General features: G+C 55.2%; 1 protein-coding gene across 4 annotated transcripts in view; it reads left to right on the top strand.

Moving 5' to 3' along the window:
• The window catches only part of LRP1 (LDL receptor related protein 1), an 80,931-nt gene that overhangs the window by 22,458 nt on the left and 37,254 nt on the right, over positions 1 to 21,219 (top strand). For all 4 annotated transcript variants that reach the window (XM_061416718.1, XM_061416716.1, XM_061416717.1 and 1 more), the window contains exons 7-22: positions 3,097 to 3,259; positions 3,353 to 3,575; positions 4,563 to 4,752; positions 5,203 to 5,346; positions 6,512 to 6,748; positions 7,964 to 8,144; positions 8,999 to 9,221; positions 10,352 to 10,553; positions 10,901 to 11,026; positions 13,563 to 13,703; positions 13,801 to 13,926; positions 14,351 to 14,467; positions 15,254 to 15,334; positions 16,933 to 17,100; positions 20,375 to 20,557; positions 20,939 to 21,139. In XM_061416718.1, the coding sequence (XP_061272702.1) occupies positions 3,097 to 3,259; positions 3,353 to 3,575; positions 4,563 to 4,752; positions 5,203 to 5,346; positions 6,512 to 6,748; positions 7,964 to 8,144; positions 8,999 to 9,221; positions 10,352 to 10,553; positions 10,901 to 11,026; positions 13,563 to 13,703; positions 13,801 to 13,926; positions 14,351 to 14,467; positions 15,254 to 15,334; positions 16,933 to 17,100; positions 20,375 to 20,557; positions 20,939 to 21,139 (2,706 nt within the window). The remainder of the gene's footprint in view (positions 1 to 3,096; positions 3,260 to 3,352; positions 3,576 to 4,562; positions 4,753 to 5,202; positions 5,347 to 6,511; positions 6,749 to 7,963; positions 8,145 to 8,998; positions 9,222 to 10,351; positions 10,554 to 10,900; positions 11,027 to 13,562; positions 13,704 to 13,800; positions 13,927 to 14,350; positions 14,468 to 15,253; positions 15,335 to 16,932; positions 17,101 to 20,374; positions 20,558 to 20,938; positions 21,140 to 21,219) is intronic.

Here is a 21,219-nt window from a genome sequence, read left to right as displayed (position 1 = left end):
TTTAGGGAGATGCTTCTTGAATGATGTGAAGGATGGAGACGTTGAGAAAAGCTGGAGTTGTGGGGAGTGCGGAGTGCTGAGCACTGGGGCGGGGGCACAGGGAGGCCTGAGCATTCACACACACACCCCAGGTCTATTCTGGGGCCTGGAAGTGAAAGTCCTTTGCAACATCACCGACAGGCTGTGGTCTGTCCTCTGTCTCATCGCCCTCCCAGCTTACTAGCTGCCTCCTATACTCTGGCATCCCTGGCCTCTCAGCTCTCAGACCAGCCCCAGACTCCTCCCACCACCACACAGCATCCCTCTCCTAGGGTTTACCTGAGATTCTCCTGTCTTCAGGATTTGGGGTCTTTGGCCAGGGGCCTTCTGGAAGGTCTCTGAAGTGGATCAGTCCTGAGAAGGATGGCCCATGAGGGGATAGCTGCTCTCTGGGTGTGTGGGACCAGAATGTGAGGTCCTCTAGGCCAAAACCCAGGACTGCATTTGTCCCCTCCATACTGTGGAACAGGGGGACTCCACTTGTCCCCTCTGTGCCCCGGGACAGGGGGCAACAGTCCAGCACCACCTTCGGAGGGAAGGTGCCCATTTGAGCCCATCTCCTTATGCTTGGAGTGGGAAAAGTGGCCAAGCACGTGTGTATGTGTTTGCCTGTGAGTGTATGTAGTGTGGTGGGCAGAGGAGTTTGGACTTGAGAAGAAAGGAAAATAATGTGATGGAGAGGGGTTGGATAACAAAGGATTTTTACTTGCAACTAATAGTCTCCAGCTGCAAAAATACCAAAGCGGAGCCTAGGCCAGGCCGGGGATTCCTGTTCTTGCCAAGTCCTCACCGGCCTGCTGAGCAGGGCTTTGCCTGGCCTTTGGGAGGTGGAAGGGGGGACCAGCCAAGGGTGAATATCAGAGAGCGAGGACAATCCCTTCTGCCTTCTTTCCCGGAATTGGCAAGGAACCCAGGCCAGGAGGGAGGCTCGAAGGTCAGCACATCCTGGGTCTGGAGGAGAGGATGTGGAGCTCCATCCAAAACAGGGGCATCAGATCCCTTCAGGTTTCTTCCTCCTCCCCTCTTGCCGAGGGAAGGGCGCATGGGGGAGCAGTGACAGTGTATTGCCAGCCTGGAAGCTGGGCAGTGACTCAGGGAAGCCTCAGGAAGTTGGAGAGAAGAACGCAGCTGCACCAGCTGGTGCTGGGGAAACAGCTTCGAATGAGAAGGTCCATCTACGTGCCAACAGCCCCCAGACCCCCACTGTGCCCACCAAGTAAAGGGTGCACAGCCCTGTTTGCCTTTTAATCTGTTTGCCTTTCAGCCACATTGCTGGCTGCCTGGGACTGTGGCAGGTCCCCCACTCACCCCGACTTGGGACCTTGGTTTCCTCTGGATGCGGCCCAGCAGCCTTCATTTTCATCTGCTTTCTCTGGGATAACAGTGTGGGGTCATTTGCTCGCCTAACCCCTGCCCTGGCCTGGGACCCATGAGCTCCTTCTCTCTGCCTTTGTCAGGATGGGACAGTACTGGGGCGCAGAGGAGACAGTGTCTGGGTTTAGGGGCACCTGAGCACTCACGGGGTAACAGCTCATGCCTGTGACTTCTCCTTCCAGTTGTCTTGGGGTGGGGTGCAACAGGGGGGACCTGAAGAGGAAACTAGTTTGATGAGAATCTCAAATTGGCTCTTTCCCTTCCTCCCTCAGCTTAAGTCCTGTGACTGTGAGTCAGTGTCAGGTCCTGGCCAAGTTCCTTGGGAGCCACGTTCCTGTTCCCTTGGCCCCCCCAACCTCCATCCTCTGTTAAGAAACAACCCCTGAATCCCTGTGGGGAAGGGGGAGGATTAGCAGAAAGCCTAGTCATTATACCTGTAGCTGTGCAAGAATTGAAGTCCTTACTGGGTTGATTGTCGCTAGTGGGAGTTTCCAGTAAAAAAAAAGTTTCAGCCAAAGGCAGATGGTCCAAAGATTCCTTTGCCTGTTGGGGAAACTGGTGGAAGTAGAATGCAAGGCAGGGGTCCAGGGAGTCACTGTCTTGGAGATGTCCCAGCTTGCTAGAGGCATTACCTCTGATAGTAGTAGTTGGAGGGGGCTGTGGATGGATGGGAGCCAGTGGGTCCTCCAGAGGAGTCCCACCACCCAGGACAGCAGGGGTCCCATCCCCAGACTTCCTGCATCCTGGACTTCCTGCCCACCCCTAAGTCTGAGGTCCTTTTGATGTAGACTGAGTGTGGGCACCTGGCCTGCACCCTTCTCCCACACTCCCACCCTTCTGAAGCTCCCCCTGTTTATGAGTCATGCCTCAGTTTACCTTCAGAGTCCTTTGGTGGTTCTCCTTCTCTGTGCTCTCTTCTCCAGCCCTATATCTTATTTCCCACTCCTTCCACCCTCCCTAGGACAGAGGAAATTGAGCAATAGGGAAGTAGAAGCGTTGGCCATGGAAATGAGAACAGGAAATCTGACCCATGTCACTGGTCCCAATCTTTTGCCACCGTGGACCTTCCTTTTTCCATCTCGTGGGCCCTGTATTTGAACATTCTCTTCTCTTAGATTGGATTTACTGATGGATGCCTGGCTTTTCCATTTTGAAAAGTCAGGAAACACATATAGCTTCCGGTTGGTGCTCCTGGCTGGCGTGAGATAAGCCGACTCACCATACAGAGTTGATAAAAAGCAGAGATGTGTGATGTTTTATTAGCCTGAGTGCTCTTAATCCAAGAAAAAGCAAATTTTAAAAATTCTGGAGTGACCTCGTGGACCTGTCCTCACTGCCTTTCGGAAGTGCAGGAAGATGGGCCCGTTCAAGCAGGGGCTAGAGTTGGGAAACCTGTCAGTCAGCCAGCCAGCCACTGATTTCCTGCTGCCCATGTGTGCCACCCTGAGCTCGGCCTGGGAAGCAGGGCTGTGAAGGAGTATACTCAGAGACTTGTCTTTGGAGAGACGCGGTTGGTGAAGGATGGCCAACAGCACCAGGCAAAATATGCCACTGCCGGTAGCTCCCGTAGGACCTCAGGGAGGAGAGACAGCCGTGGCCTGGGTGGTGAAGGAGGGCGCCCCAGAGGAGGTGGGCATGTCAGGGGAGGACCTCCCCCATAGCCCTTTCATTCCCACTCTCCAGATGTGGAGCAGATGGCCATCGACTGGCTGACCGGCAACTTCTACTTTGTGGATGACATTGATGACAGGATCTTTGTCTGCAACCGAAACGGGGACACGTGTGTCACTCTCCTAGACCTGGAGCTGTACAACCCCAAGGGCATTGCACTGGACCCTGCCATGGGGTGAGCGGGACAGGCAGGGGCAGAGGCAGAGGCCCTGGTAAAAGGGAGGGTGCCCAATGTTCAGACCCAGTATAACATGCTGTCTGCCCACAGGAAGGTATTCTTCACTGACTACGGGCAGATCCCCAAAGTGGAGCGCTGTGACATGGACGGGCAGAACCGCACCAAGCTGGTTGACAGCAAGATTGTGTTTCCTCACGGCATCACGCTGGACCTTGTCAGCCGCCTTGTCTACTGGGCTGATGCCTACCTGGATTACATTGAGGTGGTGGACTACGAGGGCAAGGGCCGGCAGACCATCATCCAGGGCATCCTGGTGAGGAGGAAGTCTCAGCTTTGGGAACCTGTCTCTAGGCCTCCCGGGACGGGGAACAGTATGTGAGGGGTTGACACAAGCACAGAGGGAGAGGACAGGTCGTGACTTCCACTTGGATGGCCACAGTCATTTTAGAGAACACCTTTTTTACTTCCCTTTTCTTATTTGATCCCTACAGCAACCCCTGAAGAATGAGCTGGCAGGGTGATTCAGTTCCCCTTTGGTAGCTGAAGAATGTCAGGGTTCACAGGGGTTAAGTGATTTGCTTGAGGTCACACCGCTGGGAAATAGCATTTGAGCCTGGTCTAGAAGCCCTTCCAGCCCAAAGATGGCATCTCTGTTCTGGGGTAATTAGGGTGACCATCCATCCCGATTTGCCCAAGACTGTCCCAGTGTTGACTCTTGAAGTCCCCCGGGGTCAGTCTTGGACAAACGGGACAGAAGGTCACCTTAGATACATTATGCAGGTAATGGGGGCTGTTATCAGGCTTGCTTGGGGCCAGTCTGTCCTCTCAACCCTCCCGAAAGCTGGGAGCTAGAGGCGGGCTAAGAATGTTCTCTGTGGACAGAGGGTAGGATCCAACTTCTGGTCAGTGCAAAGTCACTCCATCAGTGGATATGTGCCTGATTCTGAGAGGGAGGGGTCTGGTTCCTTCCTCAAGGGGTTTGAGCCGAGGAGATAGAGTAAATCCACAGATCACCAGGCAGTAGATTACAGCCAGAAATGGAGTGTCGTCTCTGGTTAGAAGATTCCAGAAGCCCTTCAAAGAGATGCCCTGTGAAGGATGAGTGGGGTTTGACAAGCAAATCTCAAGAAAGGATAGTCCAGAGAAGATAGTCCAGGAGTAAAGCAAGGAGTTGGATAATGGGGGGATGAGTTAGGAATGCAAGTCACGGAGTCTGGATGCAAAGCTGACAGGTTCTCCAGCGGTGGAGGTAGGAATCTCTTCTCCTCTTGTGTTGATGGTTCCTGCCTGCCCATCGCAGATTGAGCACCTGTACGGCCTGACCGTGTTTGAGAATTATCTCTATGCCACCAACTCGGACAATGCCAACGCCCAGCAGAAGACGAGCGTGATCCGCGTGAACCGCTTCAACAGCACTGACTACCAGGTGGTCACCCGTGTGGACAAGGGCGGTGCCCTCCACATCTACCACCAGCGCCGTCAGCCCCGAGGTGAGTGGCACGCCGCAGCCCCTTCCGGGACCCTCCGGTGGGCACCCCTGATTCTCTTGTGTCATGACTGCTTCTCCGAGTCATCTACCCCAGAATGCCTCCCCGTGTCCGCCCCTCAGCCTCCGAATCCCACCCCGGGAGCCCCTTGCCCTCATTTCTGCTCAGGATGTCCATCACCCCTCCTGGTTCACTGGCTGGTCTCGAGTAGAAGCACCTGGCTGTGAGCAGCAGTGTGGCTCTGTCCCCTGACCACGAAAGTCCCCGCCTAAGTCTCAAGACTGGGTGGTGTGAGGGTAGAGGGATCCCAGTCCTGCAGCTTCCGAGTCCCTGGAGGGGACAGCAGATACAAAGACAGCAGTAGGAGGGAGTGTGATCAGACTTGAGGAAGCCTTCTCAGGGCCTGGCACAGGGACTTCGACGGATCCTGACCGGCTCTCCACCCTGCCCCAGTGAGGAGCCATGCCTGCGAGAACGACCAGTACGGGAAGCCAGGCGGATGCTCCGACATCTGCCTGCTGGCCAACAGCCACAAGGCGCGGACCTGCCGCTGTCGCTCCGGCTTCAGCCTGGGCAGTGACGGGAAGTCGTGCAAGAGTGAGTGCTGGGGAAGGGCTTGGGTGCCTGCTGGGATGAGACAGGAGGAGTCTGCCTCCCATAGCCCAGCTCCTTCCCTCTAAGATGCAGAAAGATGGAGGGACTTAACCAAGGTATTGTCGCTAGTGAGGGGCAGGCTGGGACTTGAACTCCCATCTGAGAGCAGGGCTTCTCCCACTATCCCATTCAGGCTCCCACTCAGAACACTGTCAACTGGCCTGTTTCAGCCCTTCATTTGTTCATCAAGTATCTAGTGAGCACGCACTGTGTCTGGCATTGTCCTGGCAGCAAGGGTTCAGCAATGAACAAGATAGATGTTGTCTCTGGCCTCGTGGAGCTTATAGTCTGGCAGAGGAGGTGTGCAAACACAAAAATGACTTCGGGTGGTGGTAGGTGTTAGGAAGAAAATAGAGCGGAGCATGGCGTTCATGATGACAGCCAAGGCTCCCGTTGAGACGGCCCTCAAGGAAGGCATCTCTGTGGAATTGAAATTAGAGTCCAACTCTCTGTGAAGTGAGGAAGTGGATCAAGTGAACCACGTACCTGGAGGAAGAGCGTTTGTGGCAGAGGGAATCTGCAGTGCCAGGGTTCAGAGGCCAGTGTAAGCTTGGAGTGCTGGGGAGCAACAAGGAGGCGATGGGGTGGGGGACCCACGTGAATGAGGGAGATGAGGACCCAGGTTGGATTGTGTTCTAACTGGGATGAGGAGCTCTGGGTGGCTTTATAAATTTGACTCACTTCTGTGAAAATGATCATGCTGACTGCTGAGGGGAGGATGGGCAGCAGGGAAGTAGCGGGAGGCTATTTCTGCGGCGTAGGCAAGAAGTGATGTGGCTTAGACTGGGATGGCAGCAGAGGAAGTGGTCAAAAGGGATCAGATTCCAACCTATTTGGGCCACTAATTTCATTACTCAACAGTGGGTACTTACTGAAAACATGCTACTTGCTACTTTTGCTCCATTTCCACCCCTGGAGTCCACAGGAAACCACCCCCCAGGGCGTTGTTCCCTGGGCCTTACAGGCTTTGTGTCTGTCCATGTAATTCAGATCCCCGTGCTGCCCCCACCCACTCACTGCAGGCGGAGCATCGGCTGCGTGGTGGTTGTGTGCACGTGTGTGTGTGTGTGTCTGTCTGACTTTGTGCCCCTCCTTGTGCCTGCCCTAGAGCCAGAACACGAGCTGTTCCTCGTGTATGGCAAGGGCCGGCCTGGCATCATCCGGGGCATGGACATGGGGGCCAAGGTTCCCGACGAGCATATGATCCCCATCGAGAACCTCATGAACCCCCGAGCCCTGGACTTCCACGCTGAGACCGGCTTCATCTACTTTGCCGACACCACCAGCTACCTCATTGGCCGCCAGAAGATCGATGGCACGGAGCGGGAGACCATCCTGAAGGACGGTAAGGGCCCCAGAGTGGGAGGTGGATGGTCGGGACTCCCGGGAGGTGGCACGCACCTGAGGAAGCAGGAAGCCATGTGGGGCCTGGGCATCTGTCTCCCCATGCCCTCCCTCCCAGCGTGGAGAGTCCCCTGGTAACTGGCTGGCTGGGCTGGTTGGCATGGAGATGAGGGGATAGACAGATTGACCCCTGGGTGACCCCCTTCTTGGCTGAGCCGAAAAGAGGCAGGAGGATGGATGGGTAAGGCAGCGTCCTTGCCAGCCCTTGGGAAAACTCAGGGTCTTTCTGCCGTTGGCTCTGAGCCCTGTAGCTGCACGCAGTGCACAGCCAGCGAGAGGCCTGAGGCTCCGAATCAGAGCAGGCATACATGTGCACACACAGGGTCTGTGTAGCCGGACTTCACAGCCGCCGAGAGCTGCAGGCTTACATGCCCTGAGAAAATCGTGTTTTGTGAATGGAATCCAGTTTTCCCTCTAAGCTGCCCCAGCAGGTCAACAGTGCATTGTCTTCTGAATACCCACCTGCGTGGAGGCTCTGAGCTCCCTAGTGCTGCACCATGCCTGCCGGGTGTTCTGAACTCCCAAACCTGCCCTCCTGACCAATCCGTCTGACTGATACTGGTTACCACCCCTGGTCCTGCTCCCCATGCCCCACCTCGACTCAGAGAACCTCAGCAGTCAGCAATCATAAGACTTTGGGGAAACCAAAAGTAACTCCTCATCAGGAAAAGATTGGGGTTCTCTCTCCCAGGGAACTGCTATTTAAGCTGGAGATGAAGCATGGAGCTAAGTGAGAAATCACTTCCTAACTTATTTTGTTAGCTCAGGGTTTTTAGGCCTGGCATGTAGTGTTCCACTTGTACCCAGAGTCACATGTCTATTGTCCCAGCTGTCTACCCACCTCAGGCCGACATACCTTCCCGAGTGAGCCCGTGTACGCCACGGAGGTTTCCTCGCTGCCATGTGCAGTTTTGAGAGACTGCCTCAACACAGATGTTGTAGCACAAATGACCTCCCATCCCCTTCCTCTACCCTCCCATCTGCTTCCTCCATCTTCCTAGCCCAGCCCAGCCTCACCACCATCTAGGGCCAGGAGGCTCCCTGTGCTCCCCAGTAGCCAAGGGCTCCAAAGTGCAGGTATCCTAAGGACCAGAGGCAGTTTTGAGCCTCCTCTGACACTCCCCCTCTGCCCACCCCCCGCCCCGCCCCATTGCAGGCATCCACAATGTGGAAGGCGTGGCTGTGGACTGGATGGGGGACAATTTGTATTGGACGGATGATGGACCCAAGAAGACCATCAGCGTGGCCAGGCTGGAGAAAGCTGCTCAGACCCGAAAGACCTTAATCGAGGGCAAAATGACACACCCCAGGGCCATTGTGGTGGATCCGCTCAATGGGTGAGTCCTCCCAGGGCCTTGGGGCGAGGAGAGGGAGAGCCAGGGACTCAGAGCCTGAGTTCCATGGGCCTCAGGACTGGGGGGTAAGATGGAGAGTGGACGGGGGAGGGCAGCGAAAATTTGACCGAGAGGAAAAGGTGTCCTTACCTACAGGGCAGTGGGAGTGATACATAGGAATAGTCTGGTCCTGTCACTCCCAGCAGAGCCCTCCCCTGGCTCCCTGAGCCCTCATCAGCCTGAGCTCCTACAAGGTCTGCCTGCAGCTCCTTTGACCTCTGCACCTCATTTCCTGCATCTGGAAGTTCTGTTCCCACTGCCTGCTGTCTGTTCCTCAAACCAGCATCCAGCCCTTCCTCCCTCAGGGCTTTTTGCTCTTGGAGTTCCTCAGCCTGGGACTCCCAAGTATTTACACATGGGGCTGCTTCTCAGCGTTCACATCAGCTCAAGTGCTACTTCCTGGGAGAGGCCTTCCTCACCAGCTGCACTCTCAGTCTCTATGCTGTCCCCCTTCCTGGAGTCCCTCCTGACCTCTATTGCTTTCCAGTGTGTGACCCTCCTGGCTGACTTGTTTCTTGTCTGTGTCCTGGGTGGGACATGGGCTCCATGAGAGAGGGGTCTTGGCAGCCTTGGGCTCACCTCCAGTGCCAGAGCTGTGCCCAACTCAGTAGGCACTCAGCACCTACTTGTTGAATGGAGGAGTGAATGAATGAATGAATGAAATGTGTGGGCCAGGGATGAGCAGGGCAAGAGGACCCTGTGAGGGGCTCTGGGAGGGCCTGCCTGGCCTAGGATCACAGGGGAGGATGCTGATGGCAGGGGTGGCCCATGTGATGCTGACCAGTAACTGCCCACAGGTGGATGTACTGGACTGACTGGGAGGAGGACCCCAAGGACAGTCGGCGAGGGCGGCTAGAGAGGGCCTGGATGGACGGCTCACACCGAGACATCTTCGTCACCTCCAAGACAGTACTTTGGCCCAATGGGCTGAGCCTGGACATCCCAGCTGGGCGCCTCTACTGGGTGGATGCCTTCTATGACCGCATCGAAACCATCCTGCTCAATGGCACAGACCGGAAGGTGGGCAGGCGTGCAGCTGTGTGTAGGTGTTCATGTGTGCATTTCTGGACTGCGTGTGTGTGTGACCGAGGCTGGGTGTCTGAATGTGTGGGCATCCGTGTGAGTCCAGGCCTGAGTGCTGCATGTGTGTTCGCCTGTGAGCTTGTGGGTGTGTCCCTCTGTGCGCTTGTGTGCCTGTGTCTTGTGTTGTTTAAGGATTGCTTCTTCAGAGTATCTCTGTGACTGTTCACGTGGCCTGCGGGCCTGACCGCCTGAGCATACACATCTTGTGCACCTCAGCCTGCTTGTGCATGTACACGCAGCACACGCTGGTGTGTGCCTACACTGAGTGCCTGTGTACAGGTGCCAGACACCTAGAGACGGTGTATTCGTATGCTCGTTCATTTGGGTGGTGCGTGCTTCATTCGTGAGTTCCGTGCACGTCTAGGCGTGTGGCCCAAGCTCTCACGGTATTTAAGGCCGTCTGCAATGTGGTCCTGACCATCTCTATGATTGTCTTTCTCCCTGCTTCCCACATCCCAGCACTGGGACAGCATCATTAGACGACTCATGAGCCCAGTACATGTCAAGGCCTGCCCCCTGTGCTGTTGCTTGTGCAGACCTTCTAGCCTCTGCCCAGCCCCTCCTCACCTGGCACACCTCTCAGGGGCCACCTCCGCTGGGATGCTGTCTCCAGATCCTTTGCCACCCTGATGACCCTGAGTGCCTTTCCTGAGACAGTGGCGGCTCCAGTGCAGGGACCATATCTTCTCCGTTTCTGAGTGCTACCTTAACAGATTCTGGCAAACGTGTGGCGGGTGAAGAAACGAATGGATGGATTCTGGCTCTCAGCCCACTGCTCTGTGTTTGCGTGTGCGTGCGCACATGCGCGTATGTTGGAGGGGTATCAATGAATATGAATCAACAAAGGAGAGGAGTGTGGGCCAGCCCTCACCGTGTCTGCTGGGTTCAGGCTTTGGCACTTCACTGTGTGCAAAGCTCCCATCCTCGGGGGCTTCTGGGCTGATTGGGGAGACAAGCCCACACCCAGGCTGTGGACATATGAGTGTACAAAGCAGTGAACCCCTAAGCCTCCCTGAGGCACCCCCACTTGTCTCTCAGCTGCTGGGTAAGCCCCTGTCTATTCCTAGATTGTGTACGAGGGTCCTGAGCTGAACCACGCCTTTGGCCTCTGTCACCACGGCAACTACCTCTTCTGGACTGAGTACCGGAGCGGCAGTGTCTACCGCCTGGAGCGGGGCACAGGAGGCGCAGCCCCCATCGTCACCCTTCTGCGCAGCGAGCGGCCCCCCATCTTTGAGATCCGCATGTATGATGCCCAGCAGCAGCAAGGTACCCCTGGAGCAGGACTGGGACAGGGGTGGGATCTGGATGGTGGGCGAGGCTTCTGTGGGTGGGGTGAAGGCACTCCCAGGGAGCCTAGGCTCTGACTTTTGAGGCTCTTGAGAAGAGAGGCCCCCACCCCAATTTGACCTTCCATGTTCCCCATCACCCCTCCTGTCCCATGCCTCCATCTCCTCATCTTCAACCCCTCCACATTCCCTCTTTCTGTCTTCTCCTTTTAATGCACCACCTTCCTTGGCCTTTCGTCTCCCTGCTCTGGCCTTTCCTGACTCTGCCACAACCCATCTCCTGTCGTCCTGTTCGTCTCTCCTGCACCCGTGGCCCCTCCTTCACAGTGGGCACCAACAAATGCCGGGTGAACAACGGCGGCTGCAGCAGCCTGTGCCTGGCCACCCCTGGGAGCCGTCAGTGTGCCTGCGCTGAGGACCAGGTGTTGGACGCAGACGGTGTCACTTGTTTGGGTACGAGGGCCCAGCTGGGGTGGGAGGTGGGGGAGCAGACTCCAGCAGAAGGCCACAGTGTCTGGATGGGGATCGGAGATGAAAGAGGCAAAGAGGGCCCTGAGGGACACAATAGAAGTTGAGGGATAGACTTTGCTGGCGGTCCAGTGGTTAAGACTGTGATTCCAATACAGGGGGCCTGGGTTCCATCCCTGGTTGGGGAACTAAGAGCCCAGACGCTGCGTGGTGCAGCCAAAAAAAAAAAAAGTTGAAGGATGGAGTGAGTGAAGGCTCTGGGTGCTAGAGGGTTTTACAGTGACCAGGGTTTGGGGGTTTTGGGAGGGCATGAAGATTAAGGGAAACTTGAGTGGCGAGCAAGACAGCTCTGAAAAGGGAAAAACATTCTTAACTTCTTTTACATTTATTTCTCTATTATTCAAGTAATACAATAGTTCAAAATATTGGAAATTAGAGAGGGGGGAAAAAGCCCAGTTTCTCCAGCAAACCACCACTGTGCTGTTAGCATTGTGGTAAGTGAACATCATCCTTTTCCCCTTAGGTGGGTTTTTACATGGCTGGAAATCGTAGTGTATATAAATGTTTTCTGCCCCTTTTGGCTCATATATGCCACAAATTTTCTGTGTTATTATTGCATTGTTTTAGATAGCCCCATTTTTAGATAAAAGTGGGTCATGTTCATTGTAAAAACAAGCAAACGTATAGAAATATACAGAGAAGTACAAATCACCCCAAATTCCACCACCCATAGTTTGTGCTGTTATCGTTCGGGGAGCGCTCTCCGAATCTCTCTGCATTTGCTTTACTTAAACAGAATCGCACTGCACCTGCTGTTTCCTGCGCTTGTCACTTGACAGGGTGTCATGAGTACATCAGCAGACTTTCTAATGGCCAAAGTGTGTTTCATTCAGTAAACATCCCATAACTTACTCAGCCATTTCTCTACTGTTGGATATTGCTTCCAGTTTTTTGTTATAATCACTGCCAGCATTTACTGAACACAAACTATGTACTAGGCATGGTTCTAAGCACTCCCCATGCAGTAACTGACTTACTCCTTAAAATATTCTTGTAAAGATTTTCTTTAACGTTTCTTTATTTGGCTGCGTTGGGTTTTAGTTGTGGACGTGGAATCTTAGTTGCGTCTTGCGAGATCTTTTGTTGCAGTGCAGACTCTAGCAGTGCAGGCTTAGCAGTGGCGATGCGTGGACTCCAGAGCACATGGGCTTCAGTAGTTGTGGCACTCAGGCTTTCTCTAGTTGTGGCTATGGGCTTCAAGGCACACAGGCTTAGTTACTCAATGGCACGTGGCACGTGGAATCCTAATTCCCTGACCAAGGATCGAACCCGCGTCCCCTGCGTTGCAGGGTAGATTCTTAACCAGGGAAGCCCCGGGAAGGTATTTTTATTATCCTAATTTATAGATGAAGAAATTGAGGCCCAAAGTGAGAGCAGGGGTTTGAACCCAGAAAGTCTGGCCCAGAGTCTGGTTATTAATCACCTGCTCTGCTATTTCTTATACCTTCATGTCTTCCCAGATTCAGGACAGTTTCCTTAGGTAGAATCCTAAGAAAGGAAAATGGGTCAGTGGGCCGTAGCGTACAGCTAAGAGTGAGTGACTAAGGCCTGGTTCAGGGCAAGAGCATTGGTGGAAAGGAGCTTCAGAGCTGAGAGGCCACTGCAGTGAAAGAGTATCCACATGGTCATTGAAATCACCAAGAATTAAAGGGAGCGATTATGAGAAAGTGACTACGAAGCAGGAGCTGAGGACTCTAAGGATGCTGGGGCCCGTGGTGGTAGGAGCTTACATAGTTTTATAACATGAAAGTCAACACTGATTTTTGAGAGAGGAGAGAAGGCGAATGATCTGGAAGCAGAGGTGAGGAACAAGGGGGACACATGCAGCCTCCAGACCCAGTGGTCCCTGGAACCCACAGGATTAGAGAGGGTAAGAGATGGGTCAGAAAGGCGTGAGCAGAGCTGTGGGATCCAGAGCCAGGAACTGACATGGGCGTTCCTGGGCTTCCAGAGCCCACCCTGTGAAAACACAGACAGAGGACACAGTGACTTTACTGCTGACAGCTGAAGGCAGATGGCGGCATGAGTGTTGGGGACAGGAGCTGGCAGGGCTGTTTTCACTCCTGCCTGTAGAATTGACACATTTATGAGGGAAAAAGTCCAGGGACCAGGTCAGGGTCTGGGGGTCCCTGAAATGACTTCCAAGTTCATGGAGATGGCAGGGAGGGGCAAAGGTGGTCTGTTCGCTGGGATCAGAAGGCCGGGGAGTTCTAGATTCTCTTGGAAGCAGCCTTATTCTTCGACCACATTGCAGAGCTGGAAGCAGCTGAGCAGGCGTCACCTTGTGGCTTGACAAAGAGTTGCAGCTTCCATCCAGATCATATGTTCATGAAAAACTATGCCCTGGGAAATATTACTGTGTATATTATTTTAAAATCATGAAACAAGCAGAGGACAGGGGCTCAGCACCTGTCCGTGACCTGGGTCTGACTTTCCCCCTCACGTCTGGTGGTGCCCGCAGCGAACCCATCCTACGTGCCCCCACCCCAGTGCCAGCCTGGCGAGTTCGCCTGCTCCAACAGCCGCTGCATCCAGGAGCGCTGGAAGTGCGACGGGGACAATGACTGCCTGGACAACAGCGACGAGGCCCCCGCCCTCTGCCGTGAGTGCCTGCCGCCTGGCGGGACAGCGACCCTCGGGCTGCAGCTGGAGAGCTGAGTCACCTCCCTCTGGCTGACCCCTGACCCATCCCTCCCCAGATCAGCACACCTGCCCCTCGGACCGGTTCAAGTGTGAGAACAACCGTTGCATCCCCAACCGCTGGCTCTGTGACGGGGACAACGACTGTGGGAACAGTGAAGACGAGTCCAATGCTACTTGCTCAGGTGTGGGAGGGGGGTGACCACAGTGGCCCCCCTCTGTCACCAGGGCAGGGCAGAGGTGGGAGCCAGGCTTGGGGAGACAGAGGGGCCTCAGGAAGAGAAAGGAGCAGGGGGCACCCGAGGCAGAGGGGAGGGAGGACAGGGTTGGCTAGGAGGCCCCACTTGCAAGGAGGCAGAGCACAGCTCCAGGTTGGTGATGACAAGCAAGGTGGGTGGGTCTTCTCCTTGGAGGACACCAGCGACCCCTCAAGTGATGGGATCAAGTGTCCACTGTGAGATCACATGGGTGATTTTGAATGACGTCTCTAAGAGAAATGGCTTTGAGATCCTTGGGAAGACTTCCAGAGAGGCAGAGACTAATAGAAAAGAAAATGAAATGTAAAGCAAGGACTGGCCTATGAGCACTCACACCCTCGCCTGTCCCCAGCTCGCACCTGCCCACCCAACCAGTTCTCCTGTGCCAGTGGCCGCTGCATCCCCATCTCCTGGACATGTGACCTGGACGATGACTGTGGGGACCGCTCCGATGAGTCAGCCTCGTGTGGTGAGTGAGATGGAGGACAGCCGGGCTGGCACAGGGAGGCAGGGTCCACCAGAACGGGCCCTGGGGCAGGGGTGCTGGAGAGATCCCGCAGCTTAGTACCTGGGTAGCGTTGTCACTTAATCTCCATAGACCCCGGTGAGTTTCATCTGCAAGTGAAAGTCATTCAGTCGTGTCTGACTCTTGCGACCACATGGACTGTAGCCCACCAGGCTCCTCTGTCCATGGGATTTTCCAGGCAAGAATACTGGAGTGGGTTGCCATTCCCTTCTCCAAGGGATCTTTCTGACCCAGGGATCCAACCCGGGTCTCCTGTATTGCAGGTGGATTATTTACCATCTGAGCTACTAGGGAAGCCTCTGCAAAATGGGGCTAATGACGGCACCTGCACCCCAGCATTGATGTGGGGGATCAGTGAGATCATGCATGGAAAGCACTCAGCACATGGCTTGTGTTTGGAAACTAGTTGCTTGAAGGAAGGATGCTTAGAAATGGATACATGTGTATGTCTGGCTGAATCCCTTTGCTGTCCACCTGAAACTATCACAACATTTTTAATTGGCTATATTCCAATATAAAATAAAAAGTTAAAAAAAGAAAAAAAGGATGCTTAGTGGGGGTAGGCATGAATGGGCAGTTTCAGGCCGAGGCCCCTCTACTTAGCCTTCCCTCCCCCACCTAGCTGGGCAGGGGACTGTGGGTTATGGTGGGGACCCTGCACCCACCTGCTTGTGCTGTGATGCTGTATAATCTTACGGACCCTACTCAGCTAGTCTTTCTCTCTGACAGCCTATCCCACCTGCTTCCCCCTGACTCAGTTTACCTGCAACAATGGCAGATGCATCAACATCAACTGGAGATGTGACAATGGTAAGAGCTTGTCTCCCTTCACCTGCCCTGATTCCTGGGAAAGCTAGAACCCGTAGCCAGGTCCTGGGTGGGAGGTGAGGGGTTTTAGAATCAAGCCAGGGCCCCCCTCCAGGTCACTCTTGCCCCACCGGGTTGTCTGGAAGAAATAAGGACAAGCTAGAAACATTGTAAGGGAGCCAAGATGACCAAGGGGAGACCCCGCCCACTGCCTGTCAGCACTGTTCCTCTCTGGGTAGAGCTGCCCATCCCCTGGCAGAGGCTCAGGGGGCAGGGGGAGATGAGCAGGAATGGCCAGAGGGGCAGAGCAAGGAGGGCCCGTGCCCAGCTCCCTTCTCCCTACAAACCCCATCTTCTGGGGTCCTCGGTGCCCCCTCCAGGCTCCGGCTCCAGACTCGGGAGCCTACCTGGCGGTCAGCCCTGGACCAGGTGACGACAGCCACGGGGGCCGGTGGACTGTTGTGTGTGTGCTGTCTCCGGGATCTGGTCCTGTCTGGTGTGCTGTCGTGATGTGTCGCAGCGGGGGCTCGAGCCCTAGCTAACGTGTGTGAGGATGTACTGGGTCAGCGCCACGTTGCCCCTCATCTTTGCCGTGTCTCGTGTGCCAATGGTTGCCTTGGCGGTTTCTGTGTTTCAGAGAAGGATTGTGGGGACGGCTCTGATGAAAAGACCTGTCCTGAGCCTGCCGGTCAGTGCATAGAAGCACATGCACCATCACCCTAGAGCCCCAGCTGGCCTTGGGCCACCTCCCAGGACCCCCATGCAGCTCCCTTCCCCAGAGCTCCTAGGATGTGGAGGAAAAGCAGAGAGAAGTGAGAGAGGAGACCACAGAGGGAGAAAGGAAACAGTGGAGGGGAAAGAGAGGGCAGAAGGAGCTCTCCCAGGAGAGGAGATGACAGAGAGGTGGGGACAGGGAGACCAAGGCATGGCAGGAGGAGAGTGTCCGAGACGCAGAGGCAGCTGGGAAAGAGGCAGGAGCACAGCCCAAGGGGACAGCTAAACCCACCTTCTCCAGCGTCCTGAAAATGTGGAGAGAAGTCTGGTGGCCCTGCCCACCAGGCCTAGACTGCAGGACACTGGCTCAGTCACCCTCACATGCCTTCAGGGGCCTTCCCAGCTGCAGGCAGTGCCCCTCACCCACACTTCCGGCCGGTGATGCCCACACTCAGGGGCTCAGGGCCAGGCCTCGCTAACCCTATCCCCCCAGCAGAGCCCTCACCTATACTCCGCCCACCTCTGTCCTTCCCTAACCAGAGAAATCCCTTTCCTTTCCCCCAGGCAAGCAGACCCCTGTTCCCACCCACTGCCAAAAGGGGAAAGGAATGCATCCTGTCCCCACCCCCAGTCTTGCAGACTGAGGGAAGGGCCCTCCGGGAGCTCGCCCTACCTCTCCCTGCCCCCCACCGCGTGGGCCATGGTGCATGCTGCAGTCTATGCAGTTTCTGTGTCTTTTCTGTTTTTTATTTTCTTGGTGGGGAGGTTGGGGTGGGTCGAGGTTGGGAATGGGGAGGAGGGAGCGGGGACCCCATGCTGGGGTCACAGAGAAAGTCATGTGCTGACCCTCTGCTCGCCTCTTCCCTTCTTGCCACCCCCTTCCCCAGACAATGACTGTGGGGACAACAGCGATGAGGCGGGCTGTAGCCACTCCTGCTCTAGCACCCAGTTCAAGTGCAACAGCGGGCGCTGCATCCCTGAGCACTGGACCTGCGACGGGGACAACGACTGCGGGGACTACAGCGACGAGACACACGCCAACTGCACCAACCAGGGTGGGCGCCTGGGGACCAGCGGGGTGGGGGCCAGACCGTCCACCCTCCATCCATCCTTCCCACCGCGTGCCACCGCCATCTGGGAACCAGAGATAACCCTGAAGCAGCTCTTATCCTTCAGGAGTTTCCAGTCGTGTGGGAGAGGAAAGCTGTGGACAAATCAATGTCACACACTGTTAAGATCTCAGGCTTTGCAGTCAGGTGGCCTTGGGTTTGAGCTCCAGCTCTGCAACTTACTATCTGGGTGGCCTTGAGCAAGTTACTTAATCTCTGTGGGCCCCTGTGAGTTTCATCTGCAAAGTGGGGATAATAATAGCACAGGGCATTATTGTGTTGACGTGGAGGTTCCGTGAAATCATGCACGGAAAGCACACAGCCTGTGTTCAGTCACTGGTAGCGTGAGATAGGGATGCCCACAGGGCTAGGGGAGGACGAGCACAGTGGGCACCAAAGGAGAGAGGAGTCGGCTCTGTGGGGTCCCCAGTGCCCAGGCCTCCAGGACCTATGGGGTTAATTGAAGGACTGGGGTTAATGGAAGGCACAGACTTTCTCAAGGGATGTTGGTTTTTCAGCCCTGGCCCATTGTTGCCATGGAATAATGCAGCCCCCAGATTGCCCTGGCTTCAGGAGGGCAGATTTTGCGTGAAATCTACCCATTTAAAAAAATATATATATTTATGGCTGCACTGGGTCTTCGTTGCTGTGCTCAGACTTTCTCTCTTTGCAGAGAGCAGGGGCTACTCTCCAGCTGTGGTGCACAGGCTTCTCACGGCAGTGGCTTCTCTTGTGGAACACAGGCTCAGTGGTTGTGGCACACAGGTTTAGTTGCTCCGCGGCCTGGGAGATCTTCCTAGACCAGGGTTCAAACCGATGTCCTCTGAATTGGCAGGCGGATTCTTATCCACTGTGCCACCAGGGAAACCTGAAATTACCCATTTTAACACACTGGTATGCTAGTTTCCTAAGGCTGCTATAACCAAGCACCACAAACTAAGTGACTTAAACAACAGAAATCGAATGTCTCACAGTCTGGAGGCTGGAAGTCCAAGACCAAAATGTCAACAGAGTTGGTTCCTTCCTAGAGTCAGGAGAGAGAATCTATTCCAGGCCTGTCTCCTAGCTTCTGGTGTTTGCTGGCAATCTTTGGTGTTCCTTGGCTCGTACAAGCTTCATCCCAGTCTCTGCCTTCATCTTGACATGGCAAAATCCAATGAGTGCGTGTTGGTCTCTATGTCATATTTCCTCTTTATATAAGTATGCAGTCACAGTGGATCATCCTAATCTTAAGTTGATCATCTGCAAAAAAAAAAAGACCTATTTCCAAATAAGGTCCTATTCACAGGTGCTATGAGTTAAGATTTCAGCGTCTTTTTAGGGAACACAAGTCAAGCTGTAACAACTGGCAATTTGTTTGAAAAGTTTTAAAAATATGGCAGACCAAAGTCTCTCTCCAGGCTTCATCTGGCCCCTTCGCTAGCACCCTGCAACCTCCGCCTGGTAGAGTTAAGGTGCACACAGTGGGAACAGTACTGAGCACCGAGTGTGCACTGTGCGTCCAGCACTGAGAGGCAGGATGGGGAGGGTCACAGGAGGCCCGGGAAGCAGTGACTGTGTCTCAAGGGGTGTCTGAGAAGGGCCGCTGAGTGGGACAGGTCACAGTGCCTTGGGACTCTGAGAACCCCTGGAGGCCCGAGGTGTGGCAAGGTGGGGAAGCTCTTTGCCCCTCACCAGCTGGGCAGACTTGGATGGGTTGCTTCCCCCGAGACTTGGCGTCTTCCTTTGTGTCCTCCTCTGTGAAGTGAGGGGAGATACGTGCGGGCCTGGCCCATGGGAGCAGGGGTGTCGTGTCACAATTATTAACTGTCTATGAGCTGGAATGGTCGAGGACCATTTCAGAGGAGGTGGGGTTTGAACTGGGCCCCAGTGAGGGCTTAGGCTATGGACAAGAGGGAGGGTCTTCAGATGGGGGTGGTGGGAACAGCCTGGAGAAGCCAGCAGTACAACTTAGAAGGCGAAACTGAGCACTCCTTCCAGGGTCATCGGGCTGTGGGGCGGGGGCCTCAGACTGAAGGGGACAGCAGGCAACGAGGCAGCACCCAGAGGGTGCAGATTACAGCCGCAGGTCAGGCACTGGTGACCTGCGAAGGGTCTCAGAGCTGGAAGGCGTTGAGATGTAGGAAATGCTTTCAGAGGACAATCCTGGAAGGACATTAGGTTGGGAAGAGGCTCCGGGGGAGAGACCCTGAGGGAGGAAGATGAGCTGGGAGGCTGGTGCTGAAGTCCAGGGAGGAGATGCGCACATGGACCGTGTACATGGCGGAGCGTGAGTGTGAGGCGAGGCTGTGCACAGTCACTTGTGCCTCCCATTACTGCTTCCGCTCCTTCCCCGGCATCCTGAGTCACAGCACAGCCGCCAGATCACATCCTACACATCAGATCACTCCCCAGCCCTGCCCTCAAGCCTGCCCTGGCGCCCTGCACACTTCGAATCTGTGCTGAGCCCTGCTTCATGGCCGGCAGGGTTCCCCCAACCTCTCTGACCTGCATTCCTGCCACTCATCTCCTCCATCACCTGCTCCAGCCGCGCGGCTTTAAATACACCCTGGGCATTTTCTGAGTACGCCCCGCGTGGTCCTGTTTCAGAGGCTTTTGCTAGCTGTTCCCCTTCCTGGGATGCACGGTTAATCTCACGGCTCCCGTCATTCAGGTCTTTGCTCAAACATCTCCTGCATAGGGGCCCTTCCTGACTCTTTATCTCAAGTAGCATCCCATGCTCCCTAGCGTTGACGCGGCTTAGTCTGCATAGCCTTCCTTGATCACCACCTGTAGTTCCATTCTGGATTTCTGTGTCGTGTCTTCACTGCTTCTCTTCCCTGCTAGAACTTCAGCTCCACGGGGGTGAGGCCGCTGTCTTATTCATGATGGCTCCTGGGACAGTGGCTAGCACACAATAGGTGCTCAGTAAGTGTTTGTGAAGTGAACGAGTGCAGCAGAGGCTAGGCTAAGGTGGGGGGCATTTGAGCTTTGACCTAGCAAATTGCTTATCCAGCCGAGCTCACATGTGTGAAATAAGGAGGTGAAACAAGAGGATTTCTAAGCCCTGGAAGGAGTCACGGCCCTGACTCGGAGTTAGCACTTGCAGGGAGAGTCAGTGGGACTCAGAGATCTCTCCAGCCGGCCTCAGCTCATAGCCCCGGGCCAGGTATGGCAGGAGGGGTTTGGAAAGGTAGAGATGGGATGGCTGATCCGGAGCTCTCCACCTGTCCCCCTGCAGCCACAAGGCCTCCTGGCGGCTGCCACAATGATGAGTTCCAGTGCCGGCTGGATGGCCTGTGCATCCCCCTGCGGTGGCGCTGCGACGGGGACACTGACTGCATGGACTCCAGTGACGAGAAGAGCTGTGAGGGAGTGACCCACGTCTGTGATCCCAACGTCAAGTTTGGCTGCAAAGACTCTGGTAAAAAGAAGGACTGAAGAGAAACTGCACAGACAGGAGACGATACTGAGAGCAGGGCAAGAGCAAGGGGGACACCGTGAGGCAAATGGCTGTACAGAAAAAAGCTTGTGCCAGATGCATGGGGGCGGTATGAAGGGGCCAGAGCCTGCAGGTAGGGCCCTGGGAACCAAAACCCTCTCCAGTCCTGAATGTCAGCACCTCCTGCAGATTCCTGCCTTCTTTGTTGTCCATGTGAATTTGACAGAAAAAGCCTCAAGGTTCCTAGTGGACCCCAAAGTATTATAGTTATGGCCTGATTAGAGAAGCCCACCGGGTCGGGGAAGAGGGCGCAGAGAGCCCTACTGGCCAGGCCTGGCCCCTGATGCTGTACCCCTTCCGCAGCTCGGTGCATCAGCAAAGCATGGGTGTGTGATGGCGACAGCGACTGTGAGGATAACTCGGACGAGGAGAACTGTGAGTCCCTGGCCTGCAGGCCGCCCTCGCACCCCTGTGCCAACAACACCTCGGTCTGCCTGCCACCCGACAAGCTGTGTGATGGCAACGACGACTGTGGAGATGGCTCAGATGAGGGAGAGCTCTGTGGTGAGTCCTGGGCCCAGGAAAGACAAATGGGCAAGGAAGCTAGATGAGGCTGGGCCAGGCCGGGGCCGTGCAACAGGACA

This window comes from Bos javanicus, chromosome 5 (genome assembly GCF_032452875.1).
Source record: "Bos javanicus breed banteng chromosome 5, ARS-OSU_banteng_1.0, whole genome shotgun sequence".
In the NCBI taxonomy this organism is placed as follows: Eukaryota; Metazoa; Chordata; class Mammalia; order Artiodactyla; family Bovidae; genus Bos; species Bos javanicus.
The sequence above is the reverse complement of the archived record's forward strand: the minus strand, read 5'-3'. Positions and strand labels throughout refer to the sequence as shown.